An 18,378-nucleotide genomic window follows, 5' to 3' on the forward strand; every position below is an offset into this window, starting at 1 on the left:
TTAACATTAAAACTTAAAGTGTGATCAATGATTGTACCCAAGTACTTACAATTTTCGACTACTTCCACAGGCCGGCTGTTAAAGGAGAACTCTGGTCAATTTTAACATTGAGCTCATTTTTTTGTAAATTTGGAGTGCTGTCAGTACAGAGAACAACGATTCACGCGCGTGATCATAGGTAACTAAGCAACAGTGGAGAACTCGACAATGGACTACTGTGGACTTCGACCGAAAACAGGAAATAAATACAGGTATGAGCGCTGGCCGAATTAACTTCATTTTTATTCATATCTTTCACATCTACTGCAGTCAGATTCACCGTGTTCACTCTGAAGGAATCACTCACATTGGCTGTGCACTTGTAATGACACATCAAGGATGTTAAGAGGCTAAAAGCAGGTTTAAAACTTGCCCCATTGAAGTCAACAGAGTGCAAATTTTAAAAAGAGGATAACACGGTGTAGGCAATACTGATTTTTGTCGTTGTTCTCTGTACTGACAGCACTCCAAATTTACAAAAAAATTAGCTCAATGTTAAAATTGACCGGAGTTCTCCTTTAAGTACAGCAGGGTTGATGTTACTGGCCCCTCTTGGTTTCATTTGTATTATAAGTTCTTTTGTTTTAGTCACGTTAATTTCCAGTTTAACAGTCTGACACCAGTCCTGCAGTAAAGTGACTTGGCTAAAGTAAGCTTCCTCATGTGCTGCATTATTTTCTGTGAGAAGTCCTACCAAGGCCATGTCATCAGCATATTTAAGTAAACTAACATTGGTGCTGTGCACAGTCATATCATTTATATAAATTGAAAACAACAGAGGTGACAACACACAGCCTTGTGGTGCTCCAGTATTTATAACAAGCTCATCTGAGTAAACCCCATTCATTAAGACTCTCTGAGGGCGGTCAGTTAAGAAACTTCTAATCCAGTGAATGAGCCCACCATTCACATTCATCCTATGAAGTTGTTCTAAAATAATGTCAATTTGCATAGTATTAAAAGCAGAAATAAAATCAATAAAAAGAACCCGAGCAAGTGATTTTGGTTGTTGCAAATGTTTAGCTATTTGATTTACAAGAGTAAGAGTTGCGTCCTCTGTGCCCCTGTGTGACCTATAGGCAAATTGAAGGGGGTCAAGTTGATTCCCAACAGAAGACATAAGATGGGTGCTGACCACTCTCTCCATACACTTGGCTAAGAGTGGAGTGAGTGGCACTGGTCTAAAGTCTCCAAGGGCTATAGCCTTAGAGACTTTAGGCACAGGCATTTTTGTGGATTTCTTCCATGAAAAAACACCATCATTATGCACCATTTATCATTAAGTACCGGAGGTGTGTAGGCACCTATTGTAATTGTTAGTGTTATTATTATTATTATTATTATTATTATTCCAGTTGCAGAAAAGTTATAAAATATGGCACACAGATAGAGGACCGTCTGAACATTAACCACAGCAAATTTAGAGTATCTACATCAATCCCTCTAGTGCCACCAACTATCCAAAATTCAACTCACATTTATGCTAGTAACTTTTGAACCATAAGGGCTAGGAAAAAAAAAAACTATTTTTGTTTGGCTATATCTTTGCAATGCTTTAGCGTATTCAGACCAAACTTGGTGTGTGTCATGAAAACCATGACCTGAGTAAACCTGCACAGTTTCAGCACAGTGTCACCTAGTGGTCAGGAGATATAAAAAAAAAGAGGCTATTTTTGGTTAAACCATTTGAAAGATTTGTAAAAAAAAAAAAAAAAAAAAAAAAAACGACCAAAATTTACCATTTCTAATTTAGTAAAAAAATAAAAATAAAAAAAAAATAAAAAAAACACGAATGTATTCTTGCATCATTACTAGTTGCACCTTTTGGTCAAATATTATAATGAAATTTTGAAACATGCTAATAGGTTTTGATTAATTTTGCCTATTTTATTGAACTGGTCTTTCTTGATTCCTTGAGTCATGATAACAATTATGCCATAGTTGGTCAAACATTCTGTCCATCATTTTAATTTCTTTGAAAACATACTTTTTCTAATTCCTCTTAGACCGATGGTTAGATTTTCACCAAATTCGATTCAGATCATCTTCAGATCATGCCAGCAAAAAAGTTATGGATTTTGTGTTGATAGACAAAACTGTTATCGTTTACATAACGAACATAACGAATTTGATGGTGTGATGCCAAACAGAATCTGAGGCTGTATCTCTGCAAGGTTTTTGCTGTATTAACTCCAAAATTTGTGGATGTCATTGTCACCCCACGCTGGCCAGACCACGTCAATTGTGTGATAGCGCCACCTATTGGATGAAAGTGATAAGCAATGAAATATTATTACAAGTGATTTATTTATGATTTTTCAACCATTTTGCCTAAAATAATCTACAAATGTCTTGAATTAGTCATTTTTGCATGTTCTTAGCCCCTTAATCACTGCTTGCAGCTAGATTTGTTATCATTATCATTAAATAATTCTTCAATTTTGCTATGTTCTGAAGTGTTCAGAAGAATTGAATAACAATTTCCATTTAAATCCTCTCTCCATTCAGCAGTCTCCTGCTCTTTCTTTCATTACCTTCAGATGGTGTTGTCTTTTTTCTTCAAAGTAAATGGAGTGAGATTTAATACCTTGAACAGACGCTCCTAACCTCAGCGCTATTATGCTAAAGAACAAATATCATTATCATCATGTCATTATCTCTAATTTCAGGCGCCTTATAGCTGATCTGAGGAAGTCTTTCCTAAATGAGATCCATAGAGTATGCTACTGAAAAGAAATGAATTTGGCCCTAAGTAAAGCTACATTTTCAAGCGTTGCTCTCTTGATTAATTTTAATAGTTTTTTGTTTGTTTGTTATTCAGAAGAGTAATAAGTTGTTTTAATATGTATTCTTTGTGTTTTGAACAACCCAGGCTCATTGGAAAAAAGTGCCTGTGGCAACATTTCAGCAAAATAACATTATGTTGCTAGTTGCACATTTGGTGACACTTTCAAATATCCAGAAAGTGGTGTTAAAACCGTTTCATTTGAGACTGACCAATGCAAGTCTGGCAGCTTTTATTACGTTGGTTGTTTTACGCATTGCTGCAGTTCAGAAATGAAATGTCCGGTGAGTGGCAATTAAAGGTTACACGTACTCTTACCCAAACACTTCGCATCTCATGTGCAATGCTGCACCAGGTAAGCTAAAAAGCAAGTTTACTTGGCCTATATCAGAAAAGCAACACACTTGGAGCTGATTATGTAATGCAAACGTAAAAATGTGTTAGACATCCCTGTGCTTTTTATTCCAATATATAATCTGCTACAGAACAGATGGTATAAATATGCTCCCAGCTATTTGAAGTGTTTAAATAATGATTAGATGAGCACTACATTTGTTTTCATTGATCACAGAAGTATTCTATTAAATTATAATGGCTAAATGCACATAAATCCATGACTGACATCATTTACTAGGTTTAAATTCATGCTTACAATTTGTCCTTGTTGAAAGAACTCAGAACAGCTGCTCTCTGAAGTGCATGACCACCGGCAATCAAAAGGGTCTAATAAATGATACATGATATCCTCTTGTACCTCCAGTAATATGGTATATATTGAAGAAAAATGGCAAGCTGGCCTCTAACCGCACAACTGAAAACTAGCCCCAATTTAAAATATTTCTCCTAATCTGGAAATGCATTTCTGTGGCCCTCGAGCAGGGGGCTGGATATGAGTCAAAGTCATCCAGACTTTCTTCTGCTCAAGCCATTATTTTCACACTGTGTCACACATTGCAGTGCACTCCATTGTCTCCGGTATCTTATTTAAATGGATGGATCACCCAAAAATGTCAATTCTGTCATCATTTACTCACCTTCATGTCGTTCCAAACCCGTCAGAATTTTGTACACAAACTTTCTACGCAACTACCACTTTGTCTCTTCAAAAAGTTCATTATACTATTAATTGAGCGGTGTAGTCCTCATTTTCTGAAGTATCGCTTCATATGATGAGCAGATATCATTTTGATTTTATTCACATAAACATTAATCAAAGCGCACATCAGATATGGTAAACGGAAGAACAAGCATATTCGCTTGACGTGCGAGAGCCAATGAGCTTCATTCTCTTCTTGCGCAGTACACTTGAGCTTCAACAAGAGCCATTCAAGTTCATTCTTGTGTTACGCAACACGCTTGAGCTTCAGCAAGAACCAGTGAGGTTCATTCTTGGCCTCCTAATAATCCCCAATCCTTTGAATTGGCTATCTCTCTCTCTCTCTCTCCTCTCCACCTATGTCTGGTGTGTGGTGAGCGCACTGGCAGCGTTGTACTGTGGCTGACGTCGCATCGTCCAAGTGGATGATTACACTGGCAGTGGTTGAGGAGGGATTCCCTGACATGATTGTAAAGCGCTTGTAAAGGTTCATTCTCGTGTTTCGCAGCACGTTTGAGCTTCAGCAAGAACCAATGAGGTTCATTATCTCGCGTTAATCAAGTACGGTTCAGCTTCTGTTTTCGCTGATCAAGGTGTATATGAGAATAAAAGGCCAGAATCTGTTCATCATATAAAGTGATCGAGTCTCTTCAGAATATTTGGACTAAACCACTCGATTCGTATGGATTAGTTTTACGATCTCTCTATGAACCTTTTGAAGTGAAGTTCAGAGGTTGTCCACAACATTTTTCAAAAGCCTATGACTATTCCAATTTGTGTGTGTGTGTGTGTGTGTGTGTGTGTGTGCGCGTGTGTGTGTGTGTGTGTGTATGCGTGTGCTTATTTTTCTATCCCGGTAGGGACTTCAACCTGAATGTATACTCATGGGGACTTGTGTCACCGTGGGGACCTAAACTGAGGGTCCCATAAGGAAACAAGCTTATAAATCATACAGAATGAGGTTTTTTTTTAAATGTCAGAATGCAGAAAGTTTTGTGTGATGAGTAGGTTTAGGGTTTGGTTAGTTTGCAGACTTATTATAATTCATTTTAAGTCATCTTGAGGCTCCCTTGGAAGTTTGCTGGGGCCCCTAGTGGGCCCTAGACCCCTGCTATAGATAGACTCTCCTGCAACTGAGAAACAGGAATATTTTCATTTAACTCGATTTATCAGTATTCAGAAAATCATTTTTATTTATTTTTTATAAAATACAGCTTTTTAGAACTGCATTGGCAGGTTTTGGCCATCAGATGGCAGTGATACAAATGTTTTAAGAATCTAATACTTATCAACTGTAGTCACTACAGGAAATATTTAAGGGGAAAAAAATATTCTGCCGATTATTTAATGTATTATTTAATATTTTATTACTTTTATAGATATCAAAATGCGTAACCTTAACTAATTGGTTAACATCTAAAGGATAACATAATGAGTACAAAAGACCAACATTCTTTTGTAGTGAAGTTTACCCAAAAGATTTCCTTGCTCTTTCTTGTTCTTCCTGCTCCAGATAACAAGTCTTTGTGGGAGAATGATTAAACATTTCTTAAAACATTCATCTGTTCTCAGAGTAGCATTTCGTGCCATATACCAGTTCTGTTAATACTGAAGCGTTGACAGATCAGACCAGAATCTGCTCGACTGAACTTGTGTGCACTTCATTCCAGAAAAAAAAAAAAAAAAGAGTTTGTACTGTTTGTTTTGGAATTACCCAGGCTTCTGTGGGGCCATTAATAGGTTTGGTTGGCATAAACAGAGTGTAGAAACTTGTTTCACGGTCTACTTTTTGAATCTTTTGTTGCATAAGCAGCATGTGTAGCGTAGTGTTGCTCTCTCTATCTTAATGCAATCATTGCACAGTGCATCTCTCTCGGGTGTACTTCAGCAAAGCATTGCATCAAACAGATGTCAAGCTGCTGTAAACAGAGGAGGAGGGGTTCCAAGATGCACAAAACACGCACATTTTCTTGCATACTTTCTAATTAGGCAATCAGCGGAAGGATGCTTGAAAGCACCTGTTTTCTTCTGCTCAACATGCCGTCGAATCATTCCCTTCTGTGCCTATTTGTAATGCAAAACAGCAGAGGAGCAAATCTGTCTGTTTTATATCAGTAGAGGTGGACATTGTCACAGCAGTAAAGGGCCTATTCATGCTGAAATCCTCAACCGTCCCTCGCAGACTAATCTCTTTGTATATTCATAGATGTGATGCAGGAGACCCAAGGCTTCATCTGGGACTGTCAGCTGTCAAACTGTTTATCTAAGAACCAGATTAGGATGAACACACACTGTGTGCCATAAATCTTCGTATGGACTACTTAACCATCTGACTGAAGGTTATATTTATATTTTTCGAAGACAATCTGACTTACAATTTTAGAATGGTGGACAAAAGAGAGGGGTCATAAATCCCATGGATTTGAGCCATATCTAGGGATCAGAATATTACGGAGACCTGTTGGCTCATAGCAATGTGCAAACACTACCCATAATTTTGTGAGAGCAAGAAGAATTGAAACTTTGGATACTCTTACACCGGAGATACTGCCCTACATTTTAAACCTGTATAAAAGTACTATACATGTTTTCATGCATATATACAATTAGAAGAAAATGTTCTATATGGAACCTTGACGGACTCTTTCAGGTTCTTCATGTACAGAAACTTTTTGAGGTTCCCATCATGGGATCATTTTATGGACCAATTTTTTAATTAAATGTATTTAACTTAAAGCCCTCTATAAGTTAAAAGACAAAACTGCATGCATTCTGCAGAAGAACATTGTTTTGGTTGTGCTTGGGCCCTCTCTATTTACGGATATAACAAGACACGCACAGACAAGTATATGTACGCAATATATCCCATCAGGTCTAAAATATAAACACTTATAATAGACTTACCATAGTGCCCTGGTTCACTATGGTAAGTCTATTATAAGTGTTTATATTTCAGACCTGACGGGACATTGTGTACGTAAGACAAAAAATAATAATAAATAAACATTTTAGAAGAAGGATTGATGATGTAGTGACTCATTATTTCAATTTAGTTCATTTTGGAAGTTACATAGTGTACGTATAATTAATTTTATGAACCGCTTGTAAACATACTTTATCACTTTTTTAAAAAAAATGAAATAATTTGCAATTAGAAATATTATGCAATTATTTAGGACATTTCTCCTTATTTAACCTTTTTGGCATAAACGTTTCTTTCAAATTGGGTCAAGTAAGTACCCTATATCCCACAGTTTTTTCTAATAGTGTACACTTCCAGTTTGAAGTGGAACGTGAAGGAAACGGTACGGTTAATAATTCTGCTTTAAAGTCTAACCCAGTTTTCACATGCAGTCTTTTTGATGTCACTTTTCTTCTTCGCAGGACAAAGTGTTATTTATTATTTGCTCAGCTCACACACCCATCGCAGGAGGCTGTAAACACTGTGTGAAAGAGAGAGAGAGAGAGAGAGATGTCAAAACTGCTGTTTCTCTCGACCCTTAACACATCCACTCACACTGCGGTTTTGACAGTCAGGTCATTCTGGACCATGAGTCTATTACCAAGAGCATAATTGTGTCCCTCAAGGAAGGAAACAAACTGAACAAAATGTCTTCAGAAAAACATTTAACTGTCTCGAGCTCAGTCTGAAAGCAGACACTGTGGGAAACATGGAATTACACATTTCATTCTGATCAGGACTATTGACCTAAAATAACGAGATTTCAAAAAGGCTACTTCTGTTGGAGTTTTAGATTCTTTAAATCCGTTCACTGGTGACTTCATAATCACATGCTTGGAGCATTTATTGTAATAACAAGTGTTCTCATAAAAGTCTGGATCAGTGATGTCAGCATTCTTCCTCAAACCTCATGAGACTTTAGATCAGAAATACCAGAGGCTGAAGTTCCTCTTTCCATCAGCACTGCTGCCCAGTTCCCGCTGTGACCATAACACGTACTGCTTTCACTCGTGCTTCGTTCCACATCTCACATCTGCTCTATTATGTAACATGTGAGACTACAGTCTGCTAAAAATGAAGTTACAAAAGTACCCTGTAGGTATTTACTGTAATATAAGGGGAACATTTTAATTTATACTAACATTGTTTGGACACTTAAAGGGATAGTTCACCTAAAGATATCATGTCTGTCATTATTTACTCACCCTCGTGACTTTCTTCTTCTCTGCAGTGTAAAATACACAATGGAAGACAATAGTAACTCAAATGCTTGGTTATCAACATTCCTCTGAAAATCTTCTTTATATGTTATGTTTCACAGAAGGAAAATCATACAGGTTTGGAGGGTAATTTAGAGTAAATTATAAAAAAAAAAAAAAAAAATTCAAATGAAAAAAGCACGGACGTCAACACATTAGATAAGAAAGCAAGTGTAATATGCATCATGTTTGATATTTTCTCTACTGCTATGACATTCATGCAGTTCAAGTGCATTCTCTCTTGTGAAAATACCGCAAACAAGAAAAAAAAAAAACTGTGCTAGTTTCGACTGCAGAGCAGCTTCAACTTCCTCTTTCATACGTTGCAGAGCGTCTATGCATATCTGTGCATTTCCATGACCTCAATCGAGAGCGGCTGTGGTACAGATACAACTAATAATGCATTTGAGATACAGCACACAGTCAAGCAAGAACTCTATGTTAGGGTTTATGGGGCTGGGCTAAAAATATACATTTTAATCGATTTTCAGTTTGAGGAACCGATATCAATCCTTAAAGTCCCCCTGTAGACAATAATTATTTTAATAATTATCCCTTAACCTGCTCTTGAATGACAGCCACCATTTAAATGTTTATATTTTAAAAAATGAGTAGAAACATAATTAAGTAATTACGTTTTTTTTATTATTATAATGTGGTAATTGCACTTTAAACATAATTGATGTACCAGCTTGTGTTCCCTGTTTAGTTTACAGCATTAGTTGAGAGAGATTTATTTCCTTGAGGAAATTTGCCATGTACTGTAGCTGATATAATATATCCCAATTAACCGATATTGGAGCGTAATCAAAACGCAAGCTTGTGAATCAAAATCTAATTGAATCATGAAATGTGTGTCAATGCCCAGCCCTAGTTTATAGTTAGATGAATCTCAAAAAACTTGTCCAGGTCATATTTCACTGTAAAGAAAAAAAAAAGAAAAAAAAAAAAAGAAAAAAAAATTAAAATTTAGGACTGAGATTTGACTGAGAATGATATTAGCTTCATAAAGAACTACTAACTACCAATGAATAACTAACTAATTACAACATTAATATATATATATATATATATATATATATATAGACCTATATACAGTATATAACGATTTTCTTGCATAATGATTTTCATGAAAGTTAAATGCTTTCTTTTGTCAGATATACCCAATTATCCTGAATAATTATGTAGTTATTCCCTACATTCAATACTTTTAGTTCCTGATATAAGAGAAAAAATAAAACAATTAATACATTTTTAATGCAAAAACCTTTATTATTTAAAAAATATTTACAAAGTAAAATTAACATTACACATTATGTTAAACATGGTAACACTGATATTTTTACAAAAAAGTAAAAAAATAGCTATTTATCAACAAGTCTTTCATAAAAGAAATTGTGTTTTTTTATGTAGAAAAAATATATTTATTAAAATAAAACATCTACTGAGAAACTTGGAAGTTTGTGACAAATGAGAAAGACACAGTAAGCTCTGTTTCCTTAGTGAATGTGGGAAAGAAGCCTTCAGTTTCCTAATTTCCTCATGTGGAAGCAGAGATTCTTCAGGTGCTCCGTCCTGTCCGATCACGCCTGTCCCGTCAGCTCACATCTCTGTCAGACAGATAAGATTGTGACAGCTCAGGTCAGGGGCATGAGATATCACAGATCTGGGGAGTTATGATTCATGACTGTCACACTGAAAGCGGAGCATGCTGGGAGTGAGCGCTGTTTAACCACTGGCCTTTGTTAGCAATTTAGCAATAGGCATATTAACATTATCACACTGATGCACATTTTACCTTTATTTGTCAAGAATGATGTAATAATAGATTGGAGGTCTTTCACTAAGCACAATGTGACAAACAAGATAATGGGTGTTAATGTGTAATGGCAATTGTTTTCTGTTATACTATCTACTAATAGGTAACATATCCAGTTATATGGCAAAGACATATGAATGTAACTCTATAGTCCCTTCAGGTACTGAGGTTTGTTATCGCCACAACACTTGCAGTTGGTCAGACATTCTGTGCGTAGAGAATACTTTTGGACATGTAAAAAATCATATGATCAATAAGTTATGAAAACGTGTTTTTACATTGCTTTAAATCAAAATAAGTTAAATTTTCAACTTTTTTTATAAGCCAGATTTTATAAGTCCGTTTTTATTTTATAAACTGACAAGAAGTCAGTTTAATGTAATTTAAGTTGAAATTACTTAAACATCCAAGTTGATTGTACTTAAAAAAATTAAGGCAGCAACTTTTTTTTCCCAGTGATATACTAGGTGTTTTTATCTAGATTAATAAAATTCTACATTGTAATTCTGATTACGCCACATCATGCTTTCAAAAGATACATTCTTGGGAAAAAAGGTCCAGCGAGATTCTATAAAGAACCCTGGGGTTCTTGACCAAAAAAAAGTTCTATATAAAGAGAACATTTCTTAAAATGTACCTGGTCATTTTTTTTTCTACAGATAACCTATGTTTACGAGCTCTTTAATTCAGAAAAATTTACTGAAATAAAAAATGAACACAAAATTAATTCATTACAACTAAATCCATAAAATTAAACATTAAAAGGTTCTAAATGTGAAACGCCTGACGGAACCCTTTGAGGTTCTATACAGAACTTTTTCTTTTGAAAGTTGCATTTTCAATTTTAATATAACATCTGCCTCAAATGTGACCAAGCACCAAACGGTGTTTATACCTGCAAGCTCTCTGTCCAGGTTTTCAATGAAGCTCTGTAGGTCGCTGGTGTCCCCGAGCCTGGCTGTAAAGAGCAGAGAGAGAGACAGAAGACGTGAGCACACTGGAATGCTCCAGACTCCGTGGAAAAGGCATTTCCTGTGAAACATTCCAGCCAGAAAGAAATGCGACCCTCTGAATTACGTAAGGCAAGACAATAGAGGGGGTGAAATTCCCTATGCATGATGAAAATGGTTTTAATAAACCAAGGTTACAGGTTTGAGTTTGATATTGGTGGGGACAAAAACGCAGTTGTTTCATAAAAGCTCTTATTTCAGTGTTATTGTTAATTTGGTGGATATTTCAGAAAACCGTTTGCACTCAATCTAACAGCAGAAAGTGTAGAAGGTGAACCTGCATTTTAAACACTCACGTTCTGTTTTCACTCCATCCATTCCTTGAATGAGTGGGGTTTACTAGTGTATTTACTAAAACTTCTCAGGTAATGCCCTTGGTATGACCCATTTCAGGTGTGAACGAAATTACAATCAGAGCTGGTGAAATGTCTCTTCATATTTACAAGTATCAACTTTCTAAGACAAGCCTTATTTAGACGAGCAAAAGAGATAATCTCAGTGTGGCCCAATAAAGGTTAGACACAGATGGACAACAGTGGTTATATATGAATATATTATAATTGTTTGATCAAAATGATTGCTGGATATTGGTATATCATCCTTAATAAAGTCTATGCCCTTGTAATAAATATAATTAATAACACAACAAAATTAGAATTACACTAGTAAAACACATGCATAGATCCTCTTATACTGACTGATTGATTAAACTGGTTTTTAAGATGTATTTTCTGGTTCACACTGGTTCACCATCTTATTATCATATTAAATTCCATCAGACCAGCATTCATGCATTCTGTAGCCAGATCAAAAGCATCAAAGCAGAACAATCCTCAAACAAAGGCTAGAATAAGACGGACAGAGAGAGCACACAGGGGTTCGAGCCATGGGAGGAAACCCCAGTAAGGCCTGTTGAGTAAATGTGACGCTGTCTGCTGGGTGTTGTGATGTTAATACCTTTTGGTGCCGAGGTCATGCTTGCGATGTGGAGCTCCTCTTGACTGGCATTCAGACTGTTTGCCAGCGAAGCCTCACTGCCTGAAAAGACACTGAAGGGTTAATGTGTGCCTCATACATCTCAATGCAAGGGTGGCTGAGCCGCACAAGGGGATTGATATCACAAGAATAAAGCTTTCTTACGATCAAAGGTTAACTAATACATGTATTCTGTTACATTAGGATTGTGGGGATCAAAACCAAGAGAGATGTGAATCACATTAGCAAAGCTATAGAAGTGTCCCTGTGTGTGGGTCGGGTCTTTATAAGAGGCAAGACTGTCCACAGAGCTAAATCTAACGAAGACAATGGTTTCTCAAAAGTTAAAGAAAGTTTTCTTTATGATTAAAGCTAGTCTGTATTAAATATATTTGAAGCTATTGAAGTCTATGGTTTGTCCTCATTTAGTGAGAACGTGGGTGTGTGTTTGCAAATTGCAAATTATGAAAATAATGACTGGAGATAGAGAAATACGAGGACAACATCTAATATATTTTAAGTACAAGAAAAGGCTCGGTATCTATATGTACGTCCATTAAGTTTGCTGTGCAGTTTGACAGGTAGTGTACTTACAGTAGTCTGAATCATCTCCATCACTGACTCCCGTGTGTCTCTTCACATCTCTCAGCACGTGTTCAGAGCTCAACTCCTTCACAACATCATTAAACTCCTGCAGTAAGTCTCCCAGCTCCAAATCCATCTCTACAATTCACATCTTATATTAGAACTGCTGAACCAAATACTGAGAAATCATTTTCAACTATTTATGACTGATGTCTGTGACATATGAAGACTATAAATACATAAAATGAATAAACTCAAATAAATCAAATCTCCATATCACATTTGAAATAATATGGGATTTTATACAAGAAAAGCTTAATCTTACCAGAATTGTTTGGTGTAGACATCGTGAGGTTCTCTGAATAGTCCTGGAAACTGATGATTCTGGGTTCTCATGAGTGTTTATATAGACTAGACCAAGCATACAATGCGTCGACCAATCAGAGCACGGCTTGGTCTCCGTGGTCACAGTAAAGAAATTTCCCCTGACTCCTCCACACATGGCGTCACATGCGGAACCAGAGAAAGATAGTTTCCGACCACGCTTTTCACTATGGCAAGCCGTTTTAACATTTAACCATTTAAACCGACTAGTCTCTATTTTCATGCTACTAGTACTTATTTTTTAGATACTAGTATCTATTCCATTAAGTACTAGTACTTATTCATTAGATACTAGTTCCTTTTTATTAGATACTAGTACCTATTAAAAATACACTAGTACTTATTTATTAGATACTAGTACCTATTAAAAAGACACTAGTACTTATTTATTAGATACTAGTGCCTATTAAATTGGTACTAGTACTTATTCATTAGATACTAGTACTTATTCATTAGTTACTAGTATGTATTATTAGATACTAGTACTTATTCATTAGATAATACTGCTTATTCAGCCTGGTCTCATTGTTAATACGTGGGTATTAATACGTAATTTTCAAAGATAGAAAACATACTTTTTTGTACATTTGGATGTATGCTGAAACGTATAATATGGACGTATCTGCAACGTTTAAACGTAACATTATTACGTTTTTACAGCTAAAAAACGTAAAGTATTTACGAATATTTCATATCATAAAGATCTGTATAATTTCCTTTTTACCATTTTATAGATTATAAATGTAAGATCCCTTAACCCTACTCCCACACCTAAACATACCCATTTTATTGACAATATTAAAATGATACAACGTAATGGACAGATATGTTTAGGGAAATGGCAGTTTTATTAACAATATAGGATTCAAAAATAGTTTGAGCCACTAATCCTACCCCTACCCCTAAACCTAACAATTTCTTAAAACTACGTAGGCTACAATTATAAAGAAAAACAACAGACAGACACGTACCCCAGATAGCAAGCACAGTCGGGCCGATTCCGGCTGAAACGCGTCACTGTTGGCTCACTGTCGGCACCGGTGAACAGATAATGGGCCAGATCCGTGCCGACTGTGCATAACACATCTGGCTGACTGACGGCGTTTTCTGTATGGGCCAGCCTCGGCTGAAAGCGGTTGTACTTGTGCTGGCTGACTGACGGCGTTTTCTGTATGGGCCAGCCTCGGCTGAAAGCAGTTGTACTTGTGCTGGCTGACTGACGGCTTTTTCTGTATGGGCCAGCCTCGGCTGAAAGCAGTTGTAGCTACTTGTGTCAGGTCCATACTCGGTATAGCTGTGTGTATTTACAATCGGCCCGAGTTCGTTTTGTCACAAGCGGGCCACTACTACATTTAAGGAACTCAGCCGCTTGAAAAAAGGTTTTGGCGGTTAATTTAAATCCTGAGGAAGATCCTGCAGACACAGACCAACGTACATTTTCGAGAGGAATCATTCATCTGAAAAAACGAGTAAGTAATTTAATTCATTTATTGTTCTAGTGCTGTTTGATGTATTAATTGTCAAGATAAATATAGTTTTGTTTTATATCTAACGTTAGATCAGATGTTTACGATGATAATAACGTTACTTCAGAATATCCATTCGGTCCCGGAGAGAGTGTTGATGAGAAGGCCTAACGTTACGGTCTCTTTTTAGAATAAATGTGAGGTTATTGACCTAGACACAAACGCTGTGAAGACGTCTTTGACACAACAGTCCTCGGCACAGTCATCGGATCAGATCCACGAGAACCAGACCAGTCCTCCGCACAGACCCAACGGCCAGCTTCAACTCCCCTCCCACCAAATGCAGACGTGAGCTTATGAAGGTAAAAGAGTAGCAACACTCCAGAGCATGTAAATGTGAGTTTGTGAATTGTACAATAAATATTTGTGAAAACCTGTTGAATGTTGAGATTTTCACTCAAAGACAATAGTCACAAACCTGTATTCTTTCATTCACATTCACAGTACAACCTATTAGGCAATTGCTCAAATCTGCCATTGCTATTTCAAATCTTCACACATTGACTTTGCAACTATTTTCGTGATATATTAGATGCCTAACTATAACTTGTGCACTTGCAAACTTAGTGGCGGTGAGAGAGAAAGGCGGGGCAATTAAAAAAATTGCAATGGCAGATTTGAGAAGTTGCAAATGCCTAATTGAGGTTTTCACATTGTGAGTGTAAATTTTATTTAAGTACAAATATCTATTGTACAAGTTCTCAAATTCACATCTACATGCTCTCGAGTTTTGCTACTCTTTTACCTTGATGTAATCTTTTCCAATCTTCAAGCAAAAGGAGCTGAATAAAATACTCTGAATGATATCAATCCACAATCTGACTTGTGAAGAGACCTGAATCCTAACACACACCATGTTCGTTGTTTGATCAGAGGAGAACTGGTCCTTCGACTGAGCCTGTTTTTCTTTCTCCATTCTGTCACTGATGGAGTTTGGGTTCTTGGCTTCTTGCCACTGTCGCCTCTGGCTTGCTTATTGGGGACACTTATTCTTAATAATATTGATCTGCCTGCATTGACACCATTATATGAGAACTGAACGGAGCTGGACGATGACATCACTGTTTTCCACAGAGTTGCTTAATAATGAAAATGAACTCTTTTTATAATTGATATACTTTATACAGTTATTGAACAGAACTGAATCAACACTGAACTGAATTCAGCTGAACAATGACACTATTTTCTTTTTAGAGCAGCTTTACAGCCAAATTGAACTCTGTTTGCATCATTGATCATTTTCCTGTTTAACCCTGTAAAGCTGCTTTGAAACAGTCATTACTGTATATAGCGCTATATATTTAATGGTGACTTGACATTTGCAAAAGGAATTTATTTAGTGTTAAAGAGAGTGAAAGATAGTTTGTGTGTGAAAGAGTGATGTTTTTCTTTTAATCATATACAGTAAATATAATTTACTTGTTATTTTGTAGTTTAAATATTGTGTTGTAAATAAATGTTAATAGAGTGTATTTGTTCATTGTTAATACATGTTTATATTAAAGTGTATTTGTTAATTTTATAATAAAAACCCTTAATCTTTTTAAATGGTTGAATCTGTGTTTCACTGCCACTGTTTCACTGTTTCTGGGCCACATCTGGCCCGGGGACCCAGCCGACACTCAGCCAGATCTGTCTTACAGTGCCTGGGCCAGACCTGGGCCATATCAATAAATAAGAGTCATTTTACAGGGTGTGGGCCACATCTGGCCCAGGGACCCAGCCGACTCTAAGCCATTTCTGTATTACAGTGCCTGGGCCAGACCTGGGCCATATCAATAAATAAGAGTAATTTTACAGGGTGTGGGCCACATCTGGGCCAGAGGAAGTTGTTTGAGTCCGTTTTCAGTGTGTTGGGCCAGTTTTGGGCCGGGGACCCAGCCAGAACTGGGCCAGAATTGAAGCAAGGATGAGGCCCAGAGGTGGGCCAGACAAATTGTGCTAATTTATTTATTGAGAAAATGTCGAAACCGGTACCAAAAGTCGTTCACATGACGATGTGTCGCAGTCCTCTCTGGCAGTGTATAATAGTTTTGTATGAGGTAACGTTACAGAGCAGAATTTAAGTTATTAATCCATGAAAATGTTAATCCGGTTTCGGTTCGCTGTTCGCTCTGTGAGGGCGCGCGCGCTTCTCCATTTCAAATGTAGCACACCAACTTAAACATGTTACAATCTGTGATGAAGCATGCGAGAGCCAATGGGCGTTTGATATCACTGCCGTAAAACATGTCAGAACGCTTCGTTCGGGCGCAATTTTTGAATTTGAATTCACTACGAGCGCGGGATTTGACGTTTACGGTCTCTGCTGAGAATGGAGATGAAGATCACTGGATAAAGGGTTGAATTTGGATCTGTTTCTTGCAAACAACGTATGGATTCTAAAGATTTGGATTACATCAAGCTAATAAAATGTATGTCTTTTGTGAATTTATATGTTGTGTTTTAGTGTATTATGGGTCTATTGGAGAAAACGCCTTTTGTGTCTCATTGTAAATAAACCAAATATTACAAAATGGTTAAACGATTAAATAAGATATTTTTAAGGTTTTAAAGTGTATTCTTGTTTAACACCATATGCTAATCCTCCGAAATGAGTTTGCAGCAGAAGGCACGAACACAGAGCGAAATGTTAATTTATGAGTAGCCTAACCTTATTATATGAGTAACCTTAAACTGTATTAATAAATGCGACTGAAAATTTAATTGATAAGACAATTGAATGTAATAGAGTCAAAACATTAATGCCACTATTTGAATATGCATAAGTTAAATAGGAATACGTACAAATTTGTACGTCGGTAAAGTTGTTTATACGTAAATAAATTAAGTTTTTGTGCTGTCAATACGTACATATTATACGTTTTAGTGCTGTAAATACGTCAGTATTATACATTTTTGTGTGTATAAAACGTAAATAAATGTACGTATGGTAGAACTACACTTTACGTAAAAATACACACGTATTCTCATGAGATCACGTTGGCTTATTTCAATAGTGACTAGTAACTATTATTTTGTTACTAGTAACAAATTATTTTTTTTGCCATTGACTTCTATGGGGATCTGTCATTCAGATATCAACTATTCAGTTCTGACTAGTGTGTATTCCAACTGTGACTAGTACGTATTTATTAGATACTAGAAGTTATTTATTAGGCACTAGTACTTATTTTTTAGATACTAGTACCTATTACTAGATACTAATATTTATTCAATAAATACTAGTACTAAGTCATTTGATACTAGTACCTATTAAATATATACTAGTACTTATTCATTAGCTACTAGTTCTTATTCAATAGATACTAGTACGTATTCAATAGAGACCTATTAATTAGATACTAGTACCTATTTATTAGATACTAGTATTTATTCCAAATGTTACTAGTACGATTTTTTATTTTACTAGTAAGATTTTTAATTGAACTCTACAGTGGCCGTTCTGACTAGTCATAACATAAGATGAGTAAAAAAGCAGTTGTGACTAGTAAAATAAAAATAGTTACTAGTAACAATTACAAAAGATACTAGTGTCTAATAAATAGGTACAAGTATCTATTGAATAAGTACTAGTAGCTAATGAATAAGTACTAGTATCTATTTAATAGGTACTAGTATTTATTGAATAAATATTAGTATCTAGTAATAGGTACTAGTATCTAAAAAATAAGTACTAGTACCTAATAAATAACTTCTAGTATCTAATAAATACGTACTAGTCACAGTTGGAATACACACTAGTCAGAACTGAATAGTTGATATCTGAATGACAGATCCCCATAGAAGTCAATGGCAAAAAAAATAATTTGTTACTAGTAACAAAATAACAGTTACTAGTCACTATTGAAATAAGCACTAGTATCTAATGAATAAGTACTAGTATCTAATAATAAATACTAGTAACTAATGAATAAGTACTAGTATCTAATAAATAA

The 18,378-nt window shown here is 35.9% G+C and overlaps 1 protein-coding gene across 1 annotated transcript; it reads right to left on the reverse strand.

The window, feature by feature from the left end:
* Positions 1-9,392: 9,392 nt before the first annotated feature.
* LOC311094392 (uncharacterized protein) lies at positions 9,393-13,023 on the reverse strand. The gene is made up of 5 exons (XM_084132348.1): positions 12,856-13,023; positions 12,540-12,668; positions 11,928-12,008; positions 10,856-10,918; positions 9,393-9,751 (listed from the first exon to the last, which is right to left on the reverse strand). The coding sequence occupies exons 1-5, from the start codon at positions 12,875-12,877 to the stop codon at positions 9,744-9,746; spliced, it is 303 nt and encodes a 100-aa protein (XP_083988474.1). The 5' UTR covers positions 12,878-13,023; the 3' UTR covers positions 9,393-9,743.
* Positions 13,024-18,378: the final 5,355 nt, after the last annotated feature.

This window comes from Abramis brama, assembly GCF_963993115.1.
Source record: "Abramis brama genome assembly, chromosome: 13".
Taxonomy (NCBI): Eukaryota; Metazoa; Chordata; class Actinopteri; order Cypriniformes; family Leuciscidae; genus Abramis; species Abramis brama.